The sequence below is a fragment of the Pezoporus wallicus genome, unplaced genomic scaffold (assembly GCF_028554395.1).
Source record: "Pezoporus wallicus isolate ANWC-B61680 ecotype Strahan unplaced genomic scaffold, APGP_CSIRO_Pwel_v1 contig_8747, whole genome shotgun sequence".
Lineage (NCBI taxonomy): Eukaryota > Metazoa > Chordata > Aves > Psittaciformes > Psittacidae > Pezoporus > Pezoporus wallicus.
The window spans coordinates 615,816-642,164 of NW_026641976.1; the positions used below are offsets into that span (position 1 = coordinate 615,816).

General features: G+C 37.5%; 1 protein-coding gene across 2 annotated transcripts in view; it reads right to left on the reverse strand.

Annotated features, from left to right (window-relative positions):
- The window catches only part of DSCAM (DS cell adhesion molecule), a 460,950-nt gene that overhangs the window by 374,487 nt on the left and 60,114 nt on the right, over nt 1-26,349 (reverse strand). For both annotated transcript variants that reach the window (XM_057426358.1, XM_057426359.1), the window contains exons 2-3: nt 12,694-13,011; nt 7,030-7,176 (exon numbers count right to left, since the gene is read on the reverse strand). In XM_057426358.1, the coding sequence (XP_057282341.1) occupies nt 7,030-7,176; nt 12,694-13,011 (465 nt within the window). The remainder of the gene's footprint in view (nt 1-7,029; nt 7,177-12,693; nt 13,012-26,349) is intronic.

Sequence of the window (26,349 nt, forward strand, 5' to 3'; positions counted from 1 at the left end):
GTGAATCCTATTAGTATTAAACCTGTTGGATGAAGTGATTCGGCTTCATGCACTTTAAACAAAAAGGCACCCCATTCAAATACATTTTTCTCCTCCATTTCTCACAGCCACCGATGTTCTACATCCTCAGAGCAGCCAAAATATCCAGTCATGCTGAGGAAAATCTGCAAGATTTCTACAGGAAAATGACAGTCTCTCTGATATTAACATCTCTATTTCATATGCATGCTTCCCTGTGCTCATTTAATGATCAGAAACCACTCTTTTGCCTGCAATCACATTGCTCACTTTTCTCTGTGCTATCAAAATTTGATTCTTTGACATAAGGATCAGATGCTTTCTGTCTTCATCCCTTCAAGTCACTGCCTTGGACAGTGAACACCTCCCTCTCAAAAGCTGCTGAAATCATTGCATCTAATACTACCAATCCCACCGCCATTATTTTAGAATGATTCACCTGATTAAAATACTCCAGTGTAATGGAATAGGAAGCAAACATGGAGCACAGGCTGCAGAGTAGCCAGAGGAAAGGTCCTCCAATGAGCAGGTTTAAGTCCCTTGCCTTACTCAGTTACAGTTTTAGTTTACAGTGAGTCAAAAGAAAGTGTCAAAAATGCTTGCACAAGCAGGGTCTGCTAAGTTTTTACCATCTCCACTTTCTAGGATTATAAGACACCCTCTTCTCTTAAAAGAACAGTGCTCTAAGGAAAAATGCAGATGCTAGACATTTCCTAAATAATGTAGTATTACTTTTTCCTATCTCCCTTGGGAAAATAACCCTGTTGAAAGTGAAAGTGAGGAAGCAATATATTGTTTTTGGAGATGCCCTTTCCGTGCCTTCAAGAAGCTTCGAAAACACATTACTGTAACAGCAAGCCTACAGCCTGACCTGAGCACTAATGAACACTACTCGCATTTGCTTTCCAGAGAGTCAAGGAAGCTCAGCAGATCTAAGGGTCTGACTGCTTTACTTTCTGTGTGCTGTCACAACTCTAAATAGCAGAATTAAATGTCTCTGGTGTCTTTCTGTTAGAAGGTAGTTTACATTCAGAATGTTTGTATTTTATATATATTGCTAATATTTAAACATAAAAGATACTTCATCCCACTCTACATGGAATCAGAAAAAATCTGTCATCTAAACCATTCAGTGGCCTAGGTTAAGTGTCTGCTGAATGCCTGCTGATTGGCAACCATGATTAACCCCTGACATCAAACCAAAACAAGAAAGATCATAGCTTATCTCTACTAGACACAGACTCTATCAAATGGCTGGACTTAATCCCCATGATCATCAGCAATAATCTCATTCTGAACATGGAACTCTACACACAGGACCACTTTCCATAAAAAGAGAGATGGTTTTTTTTTTCTACTATGTACAAACCTCATGGTTGAAAAAACAGTGATCGTTCTCTGTGTAAACTGAACCGCTGCTGTAATCTCCAAGCCCCAGAACAAACAAAAAATGCAGTGCTATATATTAGATCCCACCACGTGATAACTACTGGCAAACACTGACTGCTTACCATCAAGAACAGCAGTTCAGGAAAACCCTCTGTACAGAAAGAGATCCAAAAGCCCCAGAGCATTTTAAAGGCAAGACTTGAGGAACTGTGTGTGAATAAATAATGTCATTCATTACATCAAATGTAGGTCATTGTACATCAGTGACACTTCTCAAGCCATGGTCCAGTGTGCTTAATTTCTGGCTGAAAGTATGTTGGCTTGAAGGCTCATCAGCTGCCATCTGCACATCAGTCACAGTCCTTCAGGGAACCGTCTTCTGTTCATGCTTACACACCTTTCCCTCAAAGCTGCTATTGTTTCAGTGCAGATTTAAATATGCCATTATGCACAGTCATTATTATCCATCTATCTCCTTTTCTACCTTTTTTTAAGCAGTCACATGTATAAATCAAATTTTTGCATGGTATGCCATTAGGCAGGAAAATGGAAATTCAGAAAGGTCAGGGCATGATCCTGCTCTCAGCACTAAGCTTTCCATTCAGATATATGGAAAAACTCAAAATCCCTTGTAGTTACCAGCATCAAGATAAAAGGCGTTCATAACAGAAGTACAGTGTGTAGTGACAGACCACACTTTATCCTTCAGCTTTAATTTTGTTTCCATCTGCACTTTATTCTCTTCTTTTCTGTGTCTTTGCTGATCCTTTACACTGATCTCTATTTTTAATAATCCCTTTCTGTCCTGCTTCCCCTATAACCACACCAACTCTTCGCTCTCTCATGGGCTAATTAACACACAGATTCTGGTCTTTGCTTTCACCTATGCAGAGTAGAATCAGCAGTTACATTGCCTTTACCTTCCCTTCCAGTCCAGTTTCACTGTTCTGCATGTGAAGAAGAAATACGACAAGCCAAGCAATAGCCTCCCATCTACCTCAACACGAGGAAAAGCACCATTTGCACTGTGGTGCTTTTCTATACTATTTTTTCTTGGTTTTATGGCTGTTGTTATAACAGTATACTCGCTGCACTCCTTGGTCCTGCAGGGCCTAGAAAAATAGGTTACAAGGTCAGCTCAAAGCTTATTCAAAAAGTTTCTTTCTTTGGGAATGGCTTTTAAGGGAAACCAGTAAGGAGGAAAGACAACTTGACCTTTGAGTAAGCCATATACAGCTATCAGTCACACAACACTCTAGGAGTATTTAAACTTTTATGTTCAGTGTCATCTAATGAAAATGTGTTAAAAGCTGGTTACTGATACAAAAGAAAACTGCACATCATTACAGTGCACATCATTCAGTTGCTCATCATTCCGTTACTTTTTACAATTCAAATGAATTTCAGACTCATTTTCAATTCAACTGACAATAAACATTTCAGCAAAGAAGGATCTTTAGAAAAGAGATCTTGAAGTTACAGATGCAGAGGTCCATACAGCAGTAGCCTGTACTTTGTGAGCCCTTTAAAACTTCTCACAGTTACCATTGGCCCTTCTATTTTGCCAGCCTCTCAGAGATCATTAGGCAAGACACACACCGCTGGAAAGCTCGGTTGCTTTTACTAGATGACACAGGTACACAAATAAGATTATCCGCCACAAATGCATAAAATGCGGCAACTGCAGAGGTCTGCTGCTCTCCTTGTCTATCACTAGACTGTAACACAGCTGTATCTAGTGGGGATGGCTACAGTCTTCGCCTATCAATTATTATTCAGAATATTTCTCTCCAGTATGAAAAGATTTATGCATATTTATTGTTGGAAGTGGAGGTTTTCTACTTTTCCCTGGAATAGATTAACCCAAATAATCAGTTTTGCCTTGCTTTAGAAATCCTTTATCAGCTACCTTGGCCCCTACAGGACACCCTGGAAAGGGTTTTTGGTCTCAGATATCACACTGAAAGATACAATGTAGGAGCACAACCCTAATTATTAAGCTGTCCCCGTAACAGAGAAACACATGCACACCTTTTCAATCCACAGCTCTCCTTGCACACAGAAACTTCACAGAGTTCAGTATTTCTGGCTCCAAACACAGGCACCCTTCCATTTATTGAACAGGGAGTCTGACCTATCTGGACACTCCTTGGAAACGTTCTAGCAATATGTCTTAATATGTTTCAACTCCCAATTACTTTACAAGAACCTGGAGGCATGACATAAAATTGCAGCCAGGAAACAGAAGATACTTTTGCCCAGCCATATTTATTGCACACTTTGATTACTATGGACATCACTGTGTTCCCTGAGAACTAAGCATACAGACAAAGCACTTTTGTCCAGGACAGTATACTACAAGAGCAGAAAATTCTGTCTTAATCAAGGAATACACCTCTTAAACACTCTTTCTAAAAAGGTAGATATTTTCTTTACATTAGAAAAGTAAAAGCACTTTGCTCTTTTAATTAAAATGTTGAATTTACATAAAAAAAAGAACTGATGCCTACATCAGTAACTAGCAGCTGACATAAAGGATTCTGGTTCATCCACAAATCTCTCTATCCTAATAATCAAAATTAGTGTTAGAATCCTGTAATCAGAGACTACAGATGGACAGGTATATGAAATATTTACTAAAAAAAAAAAAAAAAAGCTTCACTTGCATATACACCTTCTCCAGTAAAAAGCTGCCCTGCTTCCTGTCATAGGGGTTCTCCCATTCCTTCCTGTAAGGGGTAAGCTTCCTAGGATATTTGTGTCATCTATTTGTAACAGATAAATCAATTCAGCAAAAAGTTGTTCTCGCCTTTTTCCTTTCTCTTCCTTCCTTCTCTTTTCTTTTTCTTCCTTTTCAAGCAAACACTACCAGTTTCCAACAAAATGCCTTATCCACCTCAAACCATGATAATCATAACTCCAAGTACATATCTTTTTTGTATTCTTGCTCTTTTACAGTGAGGTTTTCCCTCAAGATGGCTCTCATTTTTGTTGATGTTAATGAGTAACCAATAAATTAATTATATTAAGAAACAAGAAAAAAAAAAACAAACCAAATCAGAACTTTATGTTTTCCAATATTAAATGTGAGATAACAAACATACCAAAGAAGCTGATCTAGCACACAGTAAAGGAAACCACCATCAAGAAAGCTACCCACACCCACACTAGCGGTCGGCTATATAAGCTAGCATAGTCATTTCCTCAGAATGTTGACCATTAGTGGAAAACAGCTCCATATTTGTGTTATGTCTTGCATCCTATTCATCAGCTCTGGCATTCTAACACAGGTTTATCAATATCTACCATCTGAGTTTATGGCCAGATTATTGCAAAATTGATTATGGGTAAAACTCATTGCAATCGTATTATGAAACATGAGTGGGTTCTGTTTTTTAAATGCTCTTGCCATTAAGCAGCAGCTAAAACATATAAGTGGCAAACAAACAAATCTTGTAATTATTGTGGTTAAACTGGAGCAATGTTTTCCTGCCTCACTTTTGCCCTTGCATGACAGATAGCAGTGACCTGTAATCTAACCCGTGATTTCACCTCTGAAACTAGATATTTTCTGTGATGTGATCCAGTATGATAAACTGATATTTTTAGTAGCACCAGTTTTAATGAACTGTTTTATTTCCATTTAGATTTCTAACTGTTGAATTAAGAGATTGCGAGATGATTAAAAACTGGGGTTTAAGTATTGAAATTTGCAATAGATTTTTTAATGATTGTAATTTAATCAACCACAGTCAGGGTTTAAAATCAGTTTGGGGTTAAAATCAATACAGACTAACCAGAATTAAATAATCTTAAAATAATAGCCATGATAATCTGTAAAAATGCCACAATTTCTTCCCTAAAGAAGGGTTACAGAGACCTGTGTCCTATACTACTTAATTCAGGGTGAAGGGCAGGAATGAGCCACTCAAAGGTACCACATAGGTGGTAGGTACTAAAGCTCAAGTTTAAAAACAAACAGATTGAGAGGATGCAATCTATGTTTACAAGAGAAAAGATGCATGTTTTCTTATAATACAGAATGAATAAACATTTAAAAAATATTAAGATAATAACCCTGCAGGCATACACATTCTTTTCCACTCGTACAGATATGCATCATGCAATAGCCTATTTTAAGATAAAGCAAACACACCCATCCACTATTGCATTACATAATCTTAACCGTACTTTAGATCATCTTAAGCATAGTTGTGTATCATTATATACAGAATAACGGAAAGCTTATTTGCATATTTAATTACAGCTCTGGCCTGACTATACTGCCTGAAGTGTTGGTGAGTCCTAAAATTCAGGTATTAAAGACTTCTCAATGAAAACACACTTGGTTTCAGTTGCTCAATGAAAAAAAAATAATATGCCATATTAAATTCCAAAAGCATAACAAGGAAGTGAATTTGTCAAGCTAAACCATGCACCAGTAGTGCAGGACAACTGATCATCAATTATATGGTGCTTAAATATCTACCAAATCTTTAGAAAGTTATTTGATATATATATATGTATGTACATATTTATATTTCAAAAACAAAACAAGCTTATGTAAGGAATCAATAAAACACAAAGAGAAACAAAATCTATAAATGAGTTATATAGAAACACAGCCATTTTCATCAATGCCACATCTGTCAGAAAGGTTATTAATATACTGATAAGCATAAACACATTTCCAAACATTGTAAGATCATAAACACAAACACATTTTTAAATATACTCTGCAGCAATATTTAACTCAAACTATTTTTTTTTCCATTCTGCATTACCCTGGAACAATATATTTCAAATTTCTGCATACATAAATCATTTGTATGTGTAGCAACAGCTGCACTGTGTGTAATATATAATTTAGATATCTACTATACTGAAAATATTTTTCCCACATACACTTTCTCCCATGAATTTCTTACAATGTTTGTACTTTAAAATGTTGGATATTCTTTGCCTGAATTCCCTGTACTTCTTCAACAGTGCCTCACATTTTCTCACTTTGTCAGTAAATAGATTAATGCATATAACTGCTTTAGAATAGATTGTTTCACTTCAATATTTTCAGTTTACAACACAGTTTGCTGTGTGCTTAAGCTTCCAGTGTTATGTATGAAGACATTTATCTATGAAGATATTTCAGCTTTAAGTGTCATGAAAGTATAAATATTGATTACATACCCCATTAAAACATAACCAATCAAATTTAAATTCGGGATTTCTTCTTATCCATGAGTAACATATTACTACTGAAAAACAATTACAACCCAACACACGCTTTATGACACTCAAAATTTCTTTGGCATGTGGGCATTCCTTATTAAAGTTAAAATGTGAACCCATTGCCACAGCACCAGGAAGCTGGTTTTTATCTGGTATAAAACAAAAAAACATGTTATTTTCCCCTCAAGCATGCTAGAAAAAGCAGGGCTGTCTGAAACCTTCATGTCACACACAGGCATAGGGATGCAGCAATGCTAATGTGCAACACGTTACTGGAAGAATGACATACCGTGAAGCTATAATTAACTCAAAATAAACTTCAGGCATTTGTGGGGGGGAAACAGGAACCATAGCTGCCATTGACAATTGGAAAAGAAAGCCATAACAACCTACCTGAGACAAGCGAGACTGTGTCTTTCTCCCATGAGACAACAGTGATGTATGCCTCCACAGAGGAGGGGATAATGCACTTGAACACTGCTACATTGCCTCTCATGGCTTTCTGGTCCTCCACACGGACTGTATAGGGTTCCCGTAAAACTGAAGGTAGAAGAAGAGGTTTTGTTAAAACACATCCCATTCACACATCCCATCCCAATCACACATCCCATTCACTTCCTTAGTTAGTCTTGCAAAGTTTCTCAGGTTGTGAATTCTTTTCGCTCAGTAAATAATACAGTTTTGCAAGGCCAATTGCAAAATCATATGAAAGCAAGTCCTTTTGTTTCCTCAAAATCTGCATTTTTCCATATTTCTGTATCATTCTCCTGCCTAATTCTAAAGGAACAGGAGAAAGACTTTTGTAAGGACTGCATATTTATATGGGCAAGTGGTGTTCTGTTACTTGTCTAGCTTCTCATGCTATGTTTCTCATCACAAATAGTTTTCTCCTCTATCAAAGAGTACAAAGTACATGTAAGTACTCTGTGTGAATTAGACATCCAGAGGGTAGAAAAGAAGGTCAGTGTCATTTAGGATTTTGAAGAAGTGAGAACTGAAGGAGAAAAATCGATGGAGGTGACAGCCAGAAAGTGAGGTGTCTCAGAAACACAGAGAAATGATAGCAGGTAAAGTAAAGAGCTACATACAAATGACAAACATTGAAAGAAATAGGTTAGTGGTAAGAAAACAGAAACTATGATTCAGAGTTGTGTTAAGAAAATGTCACAGGGACACTTATATCCAGGATATGATTTTTATTTTTTTTTTAGCATCTGAAACAATTAATTTAATGGACAGTGATAAAGGAACAACTGGACAAATCCTTCACACCGAACTAATACTGCTTGGGTGCTTGGGTGAGACAGAGTTGCATTGGGTAGGAAAATGGAAAGAAGGAAAACCCTAGCACCAAAAAATTTCAGTGAATAATGAGTGGTAAAAAATCTTCTGAGCAACAGTTAATGGAGAATGTGGTAGAGCAGAGAAGAAACAGATGCTGTCTACTATGAAAAGTATATGGGTAAGAAAGGACAAGCAGCAACATAGACCGTAGGACCATAAGGTCAAGGTGCAAAACAAGAAATCACCACAGCCAACAGAGTTATAAATCTTAAGGTGGTGAACAAAGTTATGTGTCTTGACACCAAGCTGTGTGGTTCTGTTGATACCCTGGAGGGAAGGAATGCCATCCAGAGGGACCTCGACACACTTGTGAGGTGGGCTGATGCCAGCCTCATGAAGTTTAACCATGCCAAGTGCAAGGTCCTACAGCTGGGTCAGAGCAATCCCAGGCACAGCTACAGGTTGGGCAGAGAAGAGATTCAGAGCAGCCCTGTGGAGAAGGACTTGGGGGTGTTGGTTGATGAGAAAATGAACATGGGCCGGCAGTGTGAGCTTGCAGTCCAGAAAGCCAACTGTATCAAGGGCTGCATCCAAAGGAGCGTGACCAGCAGGTTGAAGGAAGTGATCCTGCCCCTCTGCTCTGCTCTTGTGAGACCTCACTTGGAGTATTGTGTGCAGTTCTGGTGTTCTCAACATAAAAAGGACATGGAACTGTTGGAACAAGTCCAGAGAAGGGCCACGAGGATGATCAGGGGACTGGAGCACCTCCTGTATGAAGACAGGCTGAGAAAGTTGGGGCTGTTCAGCCTGGAGAAGAGAAGGCTGCGTGGAGACCTCCTAGCAGCCTTCCAGTATCTGAAGGGAGCCTATAGGGATGCTGGAGAGGGACTCTTCATTAGGGACTGTACTGACAGGACAAGGGGTAACAGGTTAAAACTTAAACAGGGGAAGTTTAGATTGGATATAAGGAGGAAATTCTTTCCTGTTTGGGTGGTGAGGCACTGGAATGGATTACCCAGGGAGGTTGTGAATGCTCCATCCCTGCCGGTGTTCAAGACCAGGTTGGATGAGGCCCTGGGTGATATGATTTAGCATAAGGTGTCCCTGCCCATGGCAGGGAGGTTGGAACTAGATGATCTTAAGGTCCTTTCCACCCCTAACTATTCTATGATTCTATGATTCTAAGTGACAGTTTCAATGAAAATAAGGATGAATGTATTGGAAAATGACGTGTGTCTGAGACATGTATATGCCTGAGGGTAAAAGAAACTGGGAAGAAGACCACCACTGCAGCAGTGTAAGCAAGTAAGTCATGCTGAACTGCCACATTAATGACACTTTTTGCCTACATATCCTGTGCACAAACATATACCAGACTCTAACAACTATTTTTAAGCACATTGATTCTAGACTGAAGAGTCAATAAAACCTCTGCAGAGTTTATGAAAGTATTTCTATGCACCAACAGCACTGGAATTTCTAAATGTCATCCTCACTTACAATGTATTTCAAGAAAAAAAGGTAGAGTACTGAAACATAACTTTAGTTTTCACAAACAGCATCGAGTTTTCAGAACCAGTGCTACCACTGCAAAAAAAGGAAGACTGAAGTTCTCCATCCCAAACAAGAATGTAGCAAAATAACAGGAGCTCTAACCAAAAGTAAACAAACACAATTTTATCACGCATATCTTTAAAATAAAATAAAAAATAATTAATTTCTATGATATGATAAACATCATTAGGTTTTTTAAAAGTCAATAATTTCTTTTTAATTAATGGTTAAGTTTCTTAATCCTGAGTGATGAACTGATGTCACAAGCATCTTTAATGTAGTGACTTTAAAACACTGCCTGTGATAAAATGCTGCCCTATGATGAAGCAGCCCCCTAATCTTGTTCTACACTGGCAGGAATGGAACATAGATCATCTTAAGGAGGCTCATGATCCAATCACAGTTTACAGAAAGGGCTTCTTTAGCAGAAATATTCTAACACACTGCTAAGGGGTTTTGTTTTTTATTTTCAGAACAGTTAGCCATTTTGAAAATCTGCCTGGTTGATCATTTCAGTAAAAGCAAATAGAGAAACCATATGTGGGGCACAAAAACTGGAAAGAGGTTACTTTATTTCTTTGCTTAAAAACTTTACATTACTCTGATTTCAGAGGCCCCTTGGTTATTTTGAGATCATTGTTTTGTCAGTTCCCATGAATGACTTGCTGATTCATCTTTTTTTTTTATTTTAAATCCCACATTTCCGAGTCATGAATTTTCATGAGAATTTCAGCTTTTATTTAAAAGGTATATTCTTCCCTGCCATGACTGCACAGAGAATAGCTTGAAGATGAAATGGAGATATGCACCTTTAATTACATGTGTGACTGGCCTGGAAGAAGACTGGGTTGGGTGTCTAGGTGCAGGGTTATGTTTTTTGGGGGGGTGGCAATGTGTGTTGCATTATACGCAAAATTATATGCAAAGCCACAATTACAAGCACTGTGAGCAAGAACCCTTACATCTCCTACTCATATTTTTGGGGAAGCCCATAAATGAGCTTCAGACTTCCTCAAGCTGACTGAAAATAGGCAAAGCTGTATTAGTTTTTGTATGACTCTTCTATGATTGGATCCTCCACTGATTACTTTTGTATTTCTAGGAAAACTTGCTGTTGGTGGGCACAGGAAGAAGGAGGAGATGGAGAAGAAAACAGATTTGAAAAGGCTGGCCCTAATTAGCATTATTTTGGGGCAATCTGAAACTCAGTACAGATTTCACATGACCAGAAATCTAACTGGAAGTAACACACAAACAAATGAAGTTTATCACTTCAAATTTGAGCAACACAGAATTTCTTATCTGAACATAAAAATACACTTTCTGTTGTGTTCAGAAGAATTGTATTTTCCTAATATTAGGGAATTACACAAGCCTTTGGAAAAGATACTCACTAATAGCTATTGTCTGCCATCAGGAACAATGACAGCTCTGACATACAGTGTCAGTTTATATGAAGGAAGCGGACTTGTTTAACTTGTTATCCAAACCTTAAATTAACTGAGAAATTGAAACATATGGAGAAATAATGAATCAGAGGTAAAAGGCTAAAAATGGAAGGAAAAGGAGTAAAAAAGGCATTTCTGGCTTGGCCAAAAAGAGTTGCTAGTTTATGAGTCAAGCAGCTACAGACACCTACTGCAAAGCCTTTTTTTTCAGGCCCTTCTTCTATTTGTGAGGTTTATCTCTCAAAGGAAGAAGACTTCTTTTGGGGTTCCATTGGACCAATGCTGAGCAACAAACATAGCTGTATCCTGTCAACCATATCATATGCTTTCACAAGTAAATGAACACTGGTTCAGAGCTGTAGCTAGCAACATTGGAAATATTAGCCTCCTTTACATCACTCCATTTTTGTCTAAGAAATACTAAAAATCGAAACTAATACTAGTAAAAATGCTACGAAAGGGGCCTTCAAACTTGAGATACATTAGCAAATCCACAAAGGATAAGAAAATATTATGTTTTCTTTTAATATAATTCTGCCAACAACTGGCAGAAGTGAACAACTTGTCCACAAATCCATTGAAGTAAAATCAAAAGCACAAAAACCAGAACCAAGTTCCAAACATATTTGTACTGTATTCTTACAAATCTTTGGGATTTGGATTTTTTTGATCTGTGGACAGCTAAGCATTTTCAAAAGGAGCATGGATCATTATAGAAACTTCAAATATACATAACGTTCACTTGCTTCTACTAGTCACTTGAAAACCCATTTTTCTAGACTAAAATTTTAATAAGACATGAATTTATGAAACCTATTTTTTACTCTTGCCTTCTAATTGTCTACAAATTACAGATCTCTGAATATTAATTTATTGTTGAGAAGAAGAAAATACATTCTCTTAGTTCAAGAGTCACAGACAAATCTACTTGCTTAACTGTTCAGTTTTCCCTATGTAACTCCTGTGAAGGCCTGTCTCTGAAGGAAAGATACTTCTCTAAAAAAAAAACACCAAACCTCAAAAAACCTTAGCATAGCTCCATCAACAAAAGAGGTTATGAGGATTTGCATTAGGCAGGGTCAGCTCCCAGACTTGCTTTCATTTGTTTAAATATTTTAATTAACTGAAATGCATAGACAAAACTTTAAAAAGAAATATTCAATCGTGTGTTTTATATGCTGCAACAAAAGACCTGATTTTGATCACACTCTGATTCTCTGCTGGCTGACCCAGTCTGCACACAGTCAGTATAGAAAACAGAGGCAAAACCATTATGCTTATTTGCATCTTTTAGTTTAACCAGAAAGGACTGACTATAGGAACAATAATCAGTTGCTGAATCATCACACAGGACACAGGTTTTTCTCTCAAAACAAAGCACAAATACGAGCAAATGAGAAGGGATGTGACTGGGTAAGAACTCCTCTTTTCTTCCAGCCCCTTACAAAATCCAAAGACTGCCTCTTTTTCTCTCACAGTCTTTTAATGAGTAAGCATGGTCTGATTACTCATTATCAGTTCGTTTTAACTTATACTTGTGCAGAAGCCCAACTAATTACAATCTGTGGAAAACTAACTTTTCACCCCCAAAACAAATCAAATCAGGGAGGAGTAGGAAGAAACCATTGTTTTACTTAATATTGTAAAGAGTGCAGAGGTTACAGTTCTGGCCTGTCTTCTTTGATTCACAGCTGCTGCTACTCTTTATCTGAAACACCCATATTTTCTCCCTCCTCGAGCCTATTTGAACCCAATAAAAGATTATACTTACCAGCCTTAATGTGAACATCCTGACTTCTGATTTTCCCTGAAGGATTTTCAGCTGTGCAATAGTAAGTGTTATCATGGATTAAGTTATTAAAGCTTGAAGGAGGGAAGGGGAAAATTTGGAGAGTGCCATTGGGGTGGACGTGGCGGATCCCTGGGACATCGTAAATCTCCTCGCCCGTCGCTAGGTACCATCTGAGCGTCACAGGGGGGATCCCTGCTGCTGGACAGGGTACCAATGTCCCTGTGGTGCTAGCAAACACTACCTCTTGCAGAGATGCATTGACAAAATATAGACTGGCATGTAGATCTTCACTGAAAACTGCAAGACAAAAAAAGAGAAAGAACAAACCTTGAAAACCTAAGAAATTTCAGCTTCACATAAAACAATTTGACTGTTATTTGCCACAAAATCAATCACAATGCCTAAGGAAGGTAATCAAAACATCTGGATCTTAATGCAAGCTCTAATAAAATGTTCCTCATTTTTTAAGAAAATGCCACTGGATTATGCAGATTAAATGGTTTGCATCCAAAAATAAAAAGGAAAATCCCTTTCTATATAGAGTAAACTGAAACAGATCTGAACACTTTAACGTTTGCAGTGCTCTTTGTAAGGACACCAAAAATCCATCAGTCATCTACTTTCATGAAATTTCTAGCATCTAAATTTCTGCCTGAAACACAGGTAGTTTCTGTTAGCATTTTAAACTTGTTTTTTTACAGACTTTCCATGGCAAAATAAAGTAATAAAAAGAACTGAGCAAACAATGACAAAATATCCATAATTCCTTAATAATAATACATATCTATAATTAATACAGACACAATTTAATAAATGCATTATGTAATTTGGTTTAAGACTTAGGTACAAAGCATGCTTATTATAATCTTGGTTCTGCCATCCATGTGATTATAGTTCCCCACCCAACCTTAAACTGCAGATTCCATAACACCGAAAAAACTCTGTATTGGCCAGAGCAGAAGGTTAGCCCTCTTTCTTCTGAACACTTCTGCCATGGGCTATGCAGCTATTATCTGGAGGGCTGGAAGGTTCCCAAACATTTCATTCAAAACCCTTTCCTAGCCTTCTCTGACTGAGAGCATGTCAGGGTAAGGCACAATTTCTGGTTTTCACTAAATGGCAGGAGATATTACCAATACCACCATTCTGCTGTACATATGCAGGAGTAAGGTTTTGAAAAAGTGATCATAATGCATCAGACCCAAGTGAGCATCAATGAGACGCATTTCAAGGTTAGCCTTCATTTGCACAATAATTTCCAATCCTAATACTAAGTCATGAAGTGCCTTGTACAAAAGCTTGAAGTACAAAATTATTTTTTCCTTCTCTCTTTTGACATCTTGAGGAGATAGAAAATGGGAAGATACCATCTTCTAAATATCATTTTGGAATTGGCCATCAGGAGAAACCACCTCAAAAGACAGCATAACTGGCACTGTGAATTCCTAGAAACAAAAATGTAAGAGAGCCACTCCTAAAGCTAGGGAAGGATGTCTGGCATGCAGGAGGCAGCCAGGTAAATGGACAGCATAGGGCAGGATGAAAGGCACTTGGAGATTCGGAAAGAATTAATTTCAAGCACTGGAGCTGACAAGTCCCTGCATATAGATGAGACAGGTGCTAGTAGAGAATAAAGTCCCTTGCAGGAAACAAATTCTTCCTAGTTAGTGCAGCCCTAGAGGAAACTTGGTTATCTATAAAGTAAAAATAGGCATAATAGAACTAAGTGCAGGAAGAAGCAGGGCTGAATAAGATGGTGCCACTTTTGCATAATCACACTTCTAATTATAGTCATACTTTGAAGCAGAGAACTGTATTGTTGGTAACATAATAGAGAACTAAAAAAAAAATAAAATTTGGCATTGTTCATCTGCTGTACAAGCTATTCTCTACAAACACAAGTGAAACAATCAACAGAGCATTATAATTTCCATTGGCCAACAAGACATTCACATAGAAGTAATAAATACAGTTCACATTTGCCAACTGTTATTATACTATACTGCTTCTTAGTAGACATTCATGTAAAAAGGGTAGATTTGCTGGCCAAGAATAAAGAGGTGAATACAAAATTGCAAATACCATAAAAATAGAGAATATCAGGAACTATATTTGACACTTCCATAGAATCTAGCTTTCTAATCAAAATGCAGCACAGCTGAACTAGAGACTCATACTAGCAGCACATAACAATGAATTTTTCCAGCTGCTTTGTATCCCCTGTAGAAGCTTTCACTACTTTTGACAAACTTTCCATCCATCAGCCTATGCAATAGCGGTTCATTTTAAACCAGCATCTGGTACACATTCATCTTAATGGCAGACAGAAACACACTAAGATCCCTAGAAAATAATTGTAGTGCTATAATACACGCACATATACACAATGCTCACAATCCAGACGCATTTTGTGCTGGAAAACAATGTCTGAGCTACTTGGATACATTCAACAACAAAAATGGGATTTCAGAATCTTTTATTAAAAAGATATTTCTTTATAACATAGGAAGAAAGTGATTAGCTGAATAACAGAACCAGTGATCTATCAAAAGCTAATTGAAACTTAGACAAGTCAAAGACGATATGTAATTATATGTTACTTAATGGTAAAATATGATCCAACTAAGCACCATATTTTGTAGTAAGCAGAAGCAAGCTCAGACTAAAAGTTGCAAAGGGAGAGCAACAGGGAAAGTTGATGAAAGTTACATATATATATTAAAAAGTGAAGAGAAATACCTAAGGGGAATACAAGGAAACAAAACAAGCAAACAAACAAAAAAAGAGTAAAAACAGAAGGGGGGGGGGGGGGGGGAAGGAGAATCAGACAGGTTCTACCAACTGCCTAAAGGATATTCTGAAAACAAGATTTTTGAAGTCTTTTGTCTCTAGACCAATGGCTTAAATTCTAAGGGCCCAGGCAAACAGGCACAGGCATGGCCCTCTCCACCCCACTCTCCCCACAACCTGCTCTGCAGGAATGGACCTCTACAACACTTCTAAGACAGAAACAAAATGGCCACACTTGGCCTGAACAGAGATGACAGCAGTATGTTCAAAGATATAACATCAGCTAGCAGTCCAAGGGAAGGAAAGTCAAAGATTCCTCCTTAATAAGGTTTATTATTACTGAAACAAATAATACGTAAAGGAAACAGGAGGAAGCCTTTACCTCATCGGCATTCAGTGGATGCCCGAACTAAAATGCCAAGGTGACAAAGTGGAAGGTCAAATACATTTTATGCAAGGTTAGTCAAAATTCCTTAGATCCAACTACTTGAAGCTATAAGGGGAACTGACAAAGTATAATAGCCAAGAAATTTTCTCCCGTTTTTCAGGAGAGAATAGTGCTGCTGCACTGTGCCTAGCAAAGTGCTGAATATGTCACCCTGATAAAAAATTTCTTTCAGCACTTGAGAAATCTCCTGTCAAGTAAAGCAGCTTATCTCAAGACAAGCTGGTCGGTGAGGCTGCAGGTCGATCACACTCAGAAAGTGAGACTGAGCAATATACAGCCAGTCTGGATAGATATAACCAGACTGGACAGAGACAGGTACTAAGATCTAGGCTGGGATTTGCATTTACTGTACCTATTGGCATAGCGAAGATTGGACTTGCTTTTTTGGTTTTTATTGAGGTAACCTTTATTGTCTTCTGGCATGTCACTCCTTTCTCCAGGTCTCCAGGGGTCTGCAGCCCCTATATATATATATATACGCTGTGCACTTAAAGGTCTTCTACAAGGTCCTAGCAAATAACGCTTGAGATACTTCTGCCTGTAAGGGTGTCATTTAGCAAGACTTCATTGTATATTATACAAGACAAAATAGGCTGAAGCTGAGGCTTTACAATCCTTTTTAATGGGCAGAAGGAGATGTCACTAAAACATAAGAGAGAAGATCCTACATTTAAACTACCTACTGGATCAAGCTTGGGCTTGGTCTGTGTAGGATCTTGTGCCCTGGAGGGATCAGCATCAGCTGCAATGAAGATATGAAAGAAGACATGCAAAAGCAAACTGGAAATATCTGTCCATGGGAAATCCTCCTCTACCCTTTCTCCACTTCTATGTCCCCCTTCAGACTGCTCCACTTTTAAGAATCTTTACTATAATGATGCCAAAAGTGAATACTTTCACAGAATTTGCATGTAACCGTAAGAAAAATTTATGTCTGTTCAACTTGATGTCAGAATGCAATGCTGGTGCTGTACACTTCATCATGTTTTAGTAAGTTTAAATAACATGTTTGTGATTTTTGAAGCTAGCTTTTTATGCCTCACAATATTCCAAATCCCTCACTCCATAATCTGCAAGTGACCATTTAAAGCTCTAGTTTCCTCTTCAGTTCCTGAAAGAAAATGAAATAATTTTGGGCAACACAAAATTCAACATATTCAAAACTGTATCTGGACAATTAATTGATACTTATTTATATTTCAATTGCTTCCCTGTCCTTTTCAAAGGCTAAATTCTATCCCTGCAATGCTTATGCAAGGTGGAAGTTTGGTCCTAAATGAATAACAATTTCAAAACAATGGGAAAATTACTTCTCATTCATTTGATAAATCATGCATGAAATATTTATGTAGATTAAAAAAAAAGATATGAATCAAAGTGAGTCTAGAGCCAAGAGAGTACTGAGGTTATTTAGATAAAATAAAAATCAAAGTAGAAAAGATAAATTATGTAATTAAGCAGTTGACTGCTCTCTTGCACTACAACAGGTTTATAGCAACAGCCTTAACTGTCTTACAGTAGAATATCATGTTTGCCACAGCCCCGGACATTAATATTTCCTCTACTTTTCCCCTCAGTGATGTTGCGATTGATGAATTGGGCAACGATCAAGTATATTCTTTAGATTTAATAGCTTGCAAAAGGTGTCACCTTAAAATTTAAGAATTACTCACTGTTAAATACCAGCAATGTAGAGGAAACCTAGAAGCAAACCCAAGGAATACAATGGAAAACATTAATAATAATAATAATAGTAATAATAATAATAATAAAAAAGCCAGTATAGAACAAAGTCTAAATAAACATTGCCTCTTTTGGAAATCAGTGACCCAAGAACACTCATTTTTCATAAAACTCTTTCCTGGTAATGACTCTTACAGCCTGCTCTTGGAATGGAAGATGCCTGGGACCACTTTGTACATTGACGGGACAACACACTCCAGCAAAAGCTAACAGTTGGGAAAATCATGCTTAGGTTAGGAGAGCAGGTTTTCTGAGCCTCTTGCACAGGTAATTTAAGACAACAAACACAGCCTAAAATGCAATTTAGACCCCGTTTTGGTGGGGCAAATCACTCACTTCGCTTGGTCCTTCATCGTCAGGCAAGAAAACATCATACTGATCATAACCCTTAAAAGCATACAGCTATTAGGTAGAAATTATCATTCGAACAATTTTGCATCTCATTTTATTTATTTATTTAAAGCTAAAAAAATATGCACATCTACAGCAGAATATGCTACTTGGCATTACTAAAATATGCATTTATTTTGTAGAGGTGCAACTACTCTGTGAAATTTTGGGACCCAAATATAACAAAATATTTGAGACATTTAAAGAGCAGAATTTAAGTCCCATTTTCCATATGGCCAGTGGAAAAAAACTGAAATCCTCATTACCAGAGGAAAATGAAATATTGATCATTCCTTTCAAGGCAAAAGAAAGATATTGTAAAACAATTTAATGGAATTAATGTAAAAAGCAATCAATAAAACCCTAAAACATTTGTAATAAAATGGCTGAAGACATCTAAACAATAAATTATGTTTAAGGAAACTGAATTAACAGGATCATACTGCAGGTTAATTACGCTGTCGACATCCAAACAATTTTGTTTGCTAGGATAATCTTTCTTGTATAAACACACATAGAGAACTGATAAATGAAACATTTCAGAGTGCCTTGCCTTTAAAACCAGTAGAAGAAGCATTACAAATGCAACCGCAAATATGCAGATTACTCGGTGCAGAACAAAGCCAGAGAAAGGCAGTCTGGGTGGGCGGTAGGGTGCAATGCCACCAAACTATGTGATGGTTTAGGATGATTTTTATTTTTTTTTTTTTTAAACCTAGATAGGCCTTTTCTCCTTTCCTTCAATACATCTTCCCTTAATAAATTAAAAGGCTTTAAAAGGAAGTAAAAAAATTATTAGACACCTACAAACAGTAACATTGTTATCATTCCACAATTATCAAGTAACAGGCTATGCAAAGTGACCTAGAGAAATTACTTCAGCTATTGTGAAAAGATCAGAGTGATGAGGCATTATAATAATCCATCTGTGATCATGTCTCCCTCTAGGGGTTTTATCTAATGACTAACATACAAGGTTGATAAATATCATGAATTTTATTAGAGTAAATGTAAAACAAATGTCCTTTTACAACTTTGGCTTTGATTCTGACTCCAGACTGAAATTTCATTAGTCCCCTCTAAATCTGTAAGGACTGAATATTCCTCACCATTTGAGGGAAGAAAGAGTACAACACAACTCACAGAAGGAATAAGTTTCAGGTGGAGGCAGGATAGGTATTTTTAAGAACAGGGAAACAACACTGGATAGAGATGCTCTGACCAGACTCCAAAGTCTGAAAGAACTAACAGAACAAAGAAAACAGCACCAAAGAAAAATAATGAGCTCATGTTAAAATCAACACAAAACAGCTTTAAAATTAAATCAATTGCACAAAATGATTTAAGTTTACAAATATAATTAACAAAAGATGATTATATTAAACTACTACACTAGTAAAAATAAACACAAAAGGACAAATTAAACACCACCACGTACAATAGTTTCAAGTCAAGTCAACAATGAAATCAAAGGAAAAACATTTGTTTTCTATCAGCCAGTTTGATCTTCTTGTTAAGTGGTACTTTCTTGGAAACTGCTGAGAAAGGCAGAAAAAAAAAAAGCCCAAATTTTAGTCTGCAGTCATCTCCTGCAAAAAGGAAGGCAGCTCTGCACTGGTCATATCACAGGTGTTCATGAGAACAATAGGCAGAAAAACATCTTTGTGTTTCTCCCAGAAATATGTATCTTCCAGCAGCAAATGCTGAAGTATCCATTGTTCTGATAACAGAGTTTTTTCTGATAATTCTTACACAGGCCTCATAAAAGTGTGAAGAATGTTTTTCACCAATTTTTCGATTACAAAACACTCATGCAAATGTGAGCTTTGCATGGGTAAGCTGCTTGCTGAGTCCTTGGCAGGCTCAGATGCTGGGCTTGAAGTGAGCACCAGCACCTGCAGAGGCCTCAGTCAGCACAGGGAAGCAGGGAGACCCAGTGCACTTCTGAGTGGCAATTTGAAACCTGAAATCTCTGAATTTGACTAAATTGCTTCTTGACTTTTCTTTGTGGTGGCTACCAGGGACCATCGTGAAGCCAGATGACAGAGTGAATGCCAGCTGCTGCCTGCCAGACTTGACATCCAGGTGTAGTGGCAGAGGAGTGCACGGGACAGAGGTAATGGGGAAGATGGAACCCAGGAATAAGGAGATAAGGGACAGTCGCAGGCAGAAGCCTTCCCTCTGACCCTGGACCTCCTCCTCCTCCCACCTTCTGAGGGAAGAGCGTAATGCAGCAAGAAAGGGTTGGTAATATCGTAGGGATGGAGACCCTTGAGAAAGACAAGCACATGTCTATTAGTTATTTACATCTTCATTGTATAACGAAAAGCTCTGAGAGAATCAGGAGAGTGTTAATTTGCAAAATGTAACATTCCAGAATTGTTCTGTACAAAGAAATTGAATTATTCACTAGTTTCACTCTAGCAGGTGCCTACTTTGAGTGGTAATCCCAGAGATTTGGCTTAATATGTGGTAAAATAAAAATCTGAAGTAAAAAACGTTTCTTGGATGTTTGACTTTTAATGCTGAAACGGTCTTGTAAATTGTTACAATTGCTACTGCAGTACAAAGCAATGGGAAAAAAGTCAAAGGAAGAATATAGTCTACAGCAAGCATGGATGAGCTGGTTAGTTTTTGTACTGTTCTGATGTATATAATTGCATAATTGGTATCATTCAGAAAGCCAAAATTATTTCCACAGTACATAATTTCCCAGTGTCGAACTGCTTCCTATGTAGTGTGTTGTGTAATAGTAGCCAGCATTTTAAGGCTAAATAGTATAAAATTACAATGTGTCCACCAAAAGGAACAAAAAAAATAAATTATGCTTTTTCAAATCGCTACTCTGATTCAGTGTGCCAGTGCTCAACCTTTTATTCCAATGGGGTATTCATTTGAATCAGTTTCAAAATCAGAACCACTAATGAGGATAATTAAGTATGCAATTGTTTTTGCCTACAAAAAATTATCTCTACAGAAAAAAGCACATAGTATTACATTATCATTCTCACAGGACAGAAACTTCCATTAAATCAAAACAGTCACCCACAATTAAAAGAAAAGGTCCTCAGGTGAAACCACAAAAAGAAGCAGAACTCACAAATGAGCTGGACCTCTGGAAAGGAGAGAAGTGTGGGTTTTGGTGGAGTGCACTGTGGAGACATGAGGGCACACAGAAGTGCTGAGTGGCAATATATGTGAGTGATGGGAGCCTTAAATCAGCTAAAAATGTATAATCACTTTGTGATTTAAATGCTTACTTTTCATTCTGTGCTCAATAATGGATTGAATGAAATAGCAGATATTTATGTGGGATAGGTATTGCAGTTTGGGCTAAAACTGCCAGAGTGAGATGTGTAGGTACGGTTTTTCCCCTTATTTAAGTGCATCGGAACAAACTGAAAAACAAAATAAATAAATAATTTTCAACTTGGGGGTAAAAAATATGTGTCTTTGCTCCTCAGCAAGAGCCAATGCATTACCTCAACTCCAACTCCAACTCCAACTTGTTCCTATCATAAAGAACACATTGCAAGAACAGCAAAAGCAACCAGACAGAAATAAGAGCCTTCGATTTATTTTTTCTCACAAAAATATTTGATGAGCAAGAGAAATAAAGATGATTAACTGTGTCACAGGGTTCTGAATGAATGAATGAATATTTGTAGATCTGCTTTTTTTGACTGATTTACAAAATCATCGCTTTTTCCAAAAACACAGAGTCATTACTTCCAAAGTTTCACTGGTTGAGATCTAGCAGCTTTCAGTCTGGGGCTTGCCTACAAATGCTGCAGCTGACCTAATACTTCCTCATAGTGCCCCGCTGCCCACCTACATCATGAAAACAGCCAGGACACCCTTCTGTCTTTTTTCCTGTGGGTGACCCTCCACTTGCGGTGAGAGAGTGAACCCTATTGCCAGAATTAGCCTCCTACCAAACCAAGCAAACCTTTCAACCACTAAGCTAAAAGAAACTAGAGGAGTTGAAAACCCAAAAATGTCAAGAGACTTGCAAACCCCAACCTCTCAGTTGCATTATACTACATCACAATTACTACTGAGTATCCTCTAAAGTGGCCCGCAAATGTTAAGTCAGCTAATTCCTCTCATGAGCTCAAGAAGCCTCCTGCCATCAGCAGCAACAATTACATGTTCAGTGGGTTCCTGCGTTTACAACCTGGAAGCAATCTTTGTTTCACAGCTGAAAGTTGACTCTGGTAAAAGTTTCTGTAAATCCAAAACAGGGTTGAATATGTACCACAGAAAGATCTATTCCAAAACTATGACAAGAGAGAAAAGAAGGAAAACAGAGGGAAAGATCTGAATAATGCCCAGCTGTATCTCACTCGCCCTCCATGCTCAGTCTCTTGTGGGGAAACATGCTTTCTCCTTGAATGGACTCAGGGCTGGGAGAAACAAACAAAATTATCCTGAAAGAAAGATACAAATGGAGGCCTGGGATTCAGCTGAAGGTATGCAGCTTCTACCTAGATACCATCAGCGAGCTAATCCAGTAAGTACAAGCATGAGAGTTTGAAATGCATGCTGACAGGCATCAGCATATAAAGCATGAAGTTTTACTGTAAGAAGTCACACAGAAACACTGCTAAATACCTTGGCGTTAGAAAAAAATGCAGAAAGAAGTAGGTCAAAGCTTTGGTGGTATGCTGTTTCCAACACTGACACCATTCTGCTCACTTGCTTGTCTCTGCTAAAGGAAAACACAAAATCTGCCCACCAGGGCCATGGATGTAAACAGAGCATCAGTACAAATAGAGCAACCTCTGCAGCACTGCCTGGAAAACAGCATTCTTCCAGAAACTACTAAAGAGACTAGTAGTACTTAACTCTACTGTACTTCCTGACTAGGAAAACATTGAACAAAACCTGTAGTCTTAATGGTCCCAAGTCACCACCATCACCACTAGCACATCAAGGGCAAAAATGTAGTATTAACATGGTGTATCATTTGCATCATACGTCATATAATATTGTGGTATAAGAGCATTTCCATTCAGGAAGCATAAGTTTACTTCCCCCCTCCCCCAGATTGTTTCCCTTTCATCTCAATCTTAACTGCAAATGATTTAACCAAGAGTTCTTATTCCACAAGTCTGCAAAAGCAGAACAAGTTAGGGTATGTGAAAAATACACAAATGGAAAAAATTCCTGAGCTCTAGAAATGTCTCTGTGGAGCAAACTCTTGCCTGGATTAGAAACCCCTTCTATAGCATGGCCACTTGATATTTGGATTTCCTGGTCTGCTGTACATTTTCAAACCTCTGTAGAACATGCGGCACGTCTTAAGCATTTTGCTTCACTAATGCTACTTCACAACTGTGCTAGATTTTTCCACCCATGGGGACAAGTTCTTAATTTGACTGTATTCTTTCTGACAGTTTGCCTGTCATATTAGACAATGCTGGCTGGGGCTGAGTCACAGCTACAGCCTAACTGAAGAACAAGAGCAGCCCTTCCTCGTGCACCATACAAAACACTACCAGAGGAACATGGAGTGGAGAGGGCATAGCTGCCTGTCTTGCTCAAGGACAAGATCTCAAGTGATGCAGAGTTAAAAAAAAAAAAAAAAGAGGGGGGGGGGAGAGGAAGGAAAAAGAGGGGGAGGGGAACACAAAACCCACAAAACAATTACTTCTGGTCAGCACGAACAGCCAGATCCAACAGATGTAAGCGGATAGTCTTACTTTCACAAAGCAAACAAAACTTGTACATCATACTGACTATTTTAATAATGAAATTGCTGAAAGATTCCTCAAGTGATTTACCACTAGTAAGCATCAAAACAAAACCAGTACTTATGCAGGCACTAAGTAGCTCAAATACTACAATACAACAAGGCATAATGAAGAAAAGAATCATCATTAGTATTTGGTTATTGCTTGCATTTTTCCTAAACTGCTTCTGAGATCACCATGATGTACTAATTTTCATTTAGTGAGATCTGAAAAAAAAAAAAGCAAAATGTACTGGCATTCATGACTATTGCTATAGAAGATCAGAACTGTGAGAAATCTGAAACAAGTTTTCAGGATTTAATTTTGTTTCTTAACAAAACCAAACAAATTATAACTTATGGAATAACTTCAGTACTTGAACAACTGCAGTCTAGTACTCTCTTTTGTCATGAGTTTACTATATAATTCCTACAATGTAGCATGCACAGAAAATATTAGAATTTCAAAGTAAACACAATCTATTACATTTCTTTTACTCCACGAGAAACAAAATCTCATCGAAGATGGGTTTTGCTGGAGGATTGAAAGTTTAGGAAGAGATTAAATATATCTAAAATAAATTAAAATGACAACATCTCTCTTATTTTTTTATAGCATCTAAAATGAAGACAAGATACTACCAACATAAAAATAAGTTCTCTAAGAGTATTTTAACATTCTGAATGATCCCCAGATAACATTCAGAGTTTGGAAATGGCAAGTTCAGCATGCTAATCAGTTGAGGAACAGAAATACATATGGAAATATTACGAAGATGGTTACAGAATGAGCATAGAACAGACATTTACATTTTAGATACTTTGACAAAATGCCAGGCTAGTTTGCAATGAAAGCCTCTTTGTCTACTTGAAAAATAAGCACACGAAATGCTGAGCTGTGACTTGGAAATTCCTGGGTTCTCTTTTAGTTCCCCCATCAGGCTTTCAGCACCACATCAAAGCAATGATGAGCCTCAAAGACCAACATTAGCAAAACCCAGATTTCTTTGAGCTTCAGTGAAATTTGAACACCTAAATATCAGTGACAATTTGTGCTTGGGCCTTTCCTGTTTTTTCCAGTGATTTAAAATACAAATAATGACATACCACTTCTTCACTCGGGTGCGGTGAGAAAAAAAGTCCTTGCACCTTCTTTACAGCAAAATCTCTTAGGTTTTATAACATCATTAGATAAAGTAGTATGCACCATAGCTGATCTTGTAAATGTCTACCAGTCCACTGTGTAATGCTATCAACTTTACCTTGCAGACCCAGCCTTCATAGGAAAGCATATTTTGTATGAAAAGCATATCTCTGTTCTCCAATTATACACACTAAAATACCTGGTCTACAGAAGCTTTTTGATAAATTAATCCAAAGACATAGCAAGTAGCATCAATGACCTACAGTGAGGGACTGACACAAGTGAAATGCTTGTTCAATAACTTACACCACTAAAGTAACAGCAATATGTATCTCTCACTACATCGTTGTAAACTCAGTCTAAACAAATCTGTTCCCTTCCAGCTTCCCTAGCCGAAAGCCGAATACTTCAGAAAGACCATGCCTTAAGAACAGCTGCACTCATTTATTTTGTTATCACTTTTGGCAGTAGGATGACAATGTTCTACATAAATCTTAGTGAAAGGAAAAACAATCCTTAAGCTTTCAGTTTCTTTAAAAACAAACAAAAATCAATACCATATTTTGCATAACAGTAGAACAGAATGTTTTGCCAAATGTCCATATATCCATTATTTTTGCTCCTAAAGTGGCTGATAAAAGATGTTCTTCAGGGAAGAATGTCACAATCCTTTCCTAGTGGTGGCAGCTAATTTCAAGGCCAATATTACACAATTAACTAGAATTACCTTTTTTGTTTGCAGTGTTCTGCACTTGTTTTCTTCCCAACATGCCATTTTAGTCCTCATTATTGCATGATCTTTATAAATCTTTCTCACTCTCTTTATGTGCAAGTTGGGCTTTCTTCAATACTATTCCATCAGAATACTTTAATATTTATAACCTTCTTCAGTTGATTTATGCATATGTTGAACAACCCATAAACAAGCACAGATCCCTGACAGTGTTTTCTCTTCAGCATGAAAATCAGTTATATGTTTCCTATTTCTTTTCTAGCCTATCATTAATCTACACAAGGACCTCTCTTACCCCATGGCATCTTTCTTTCATACTATTTGATATGACACTTTGATGAACTCCTTTTAAAGATCTAGTTACATTATACTGACTACATTTTCCTTGCCACCTGCTTTGATTGCCTCAAAAAAGCATAGCCTTCTTTTGCTAAGGTTGTGTCAGACTTCTTTTCCCAGTACATTGCATTTACGTATGTGTTCTAAAAAGTCTCCTCTTAAAAAGACCTGCTAGCCTATAGTTCTCTACCTTAGTCTCTTAAAACAACAAAACACTCTGACATTAAGTAACCAAAGAAAAATAGCAATTCTAAGTCAATAAAAACAAAAGGTTACAGCACAGTCAGCATTTCTCCAAGTAATTATACAGCTGT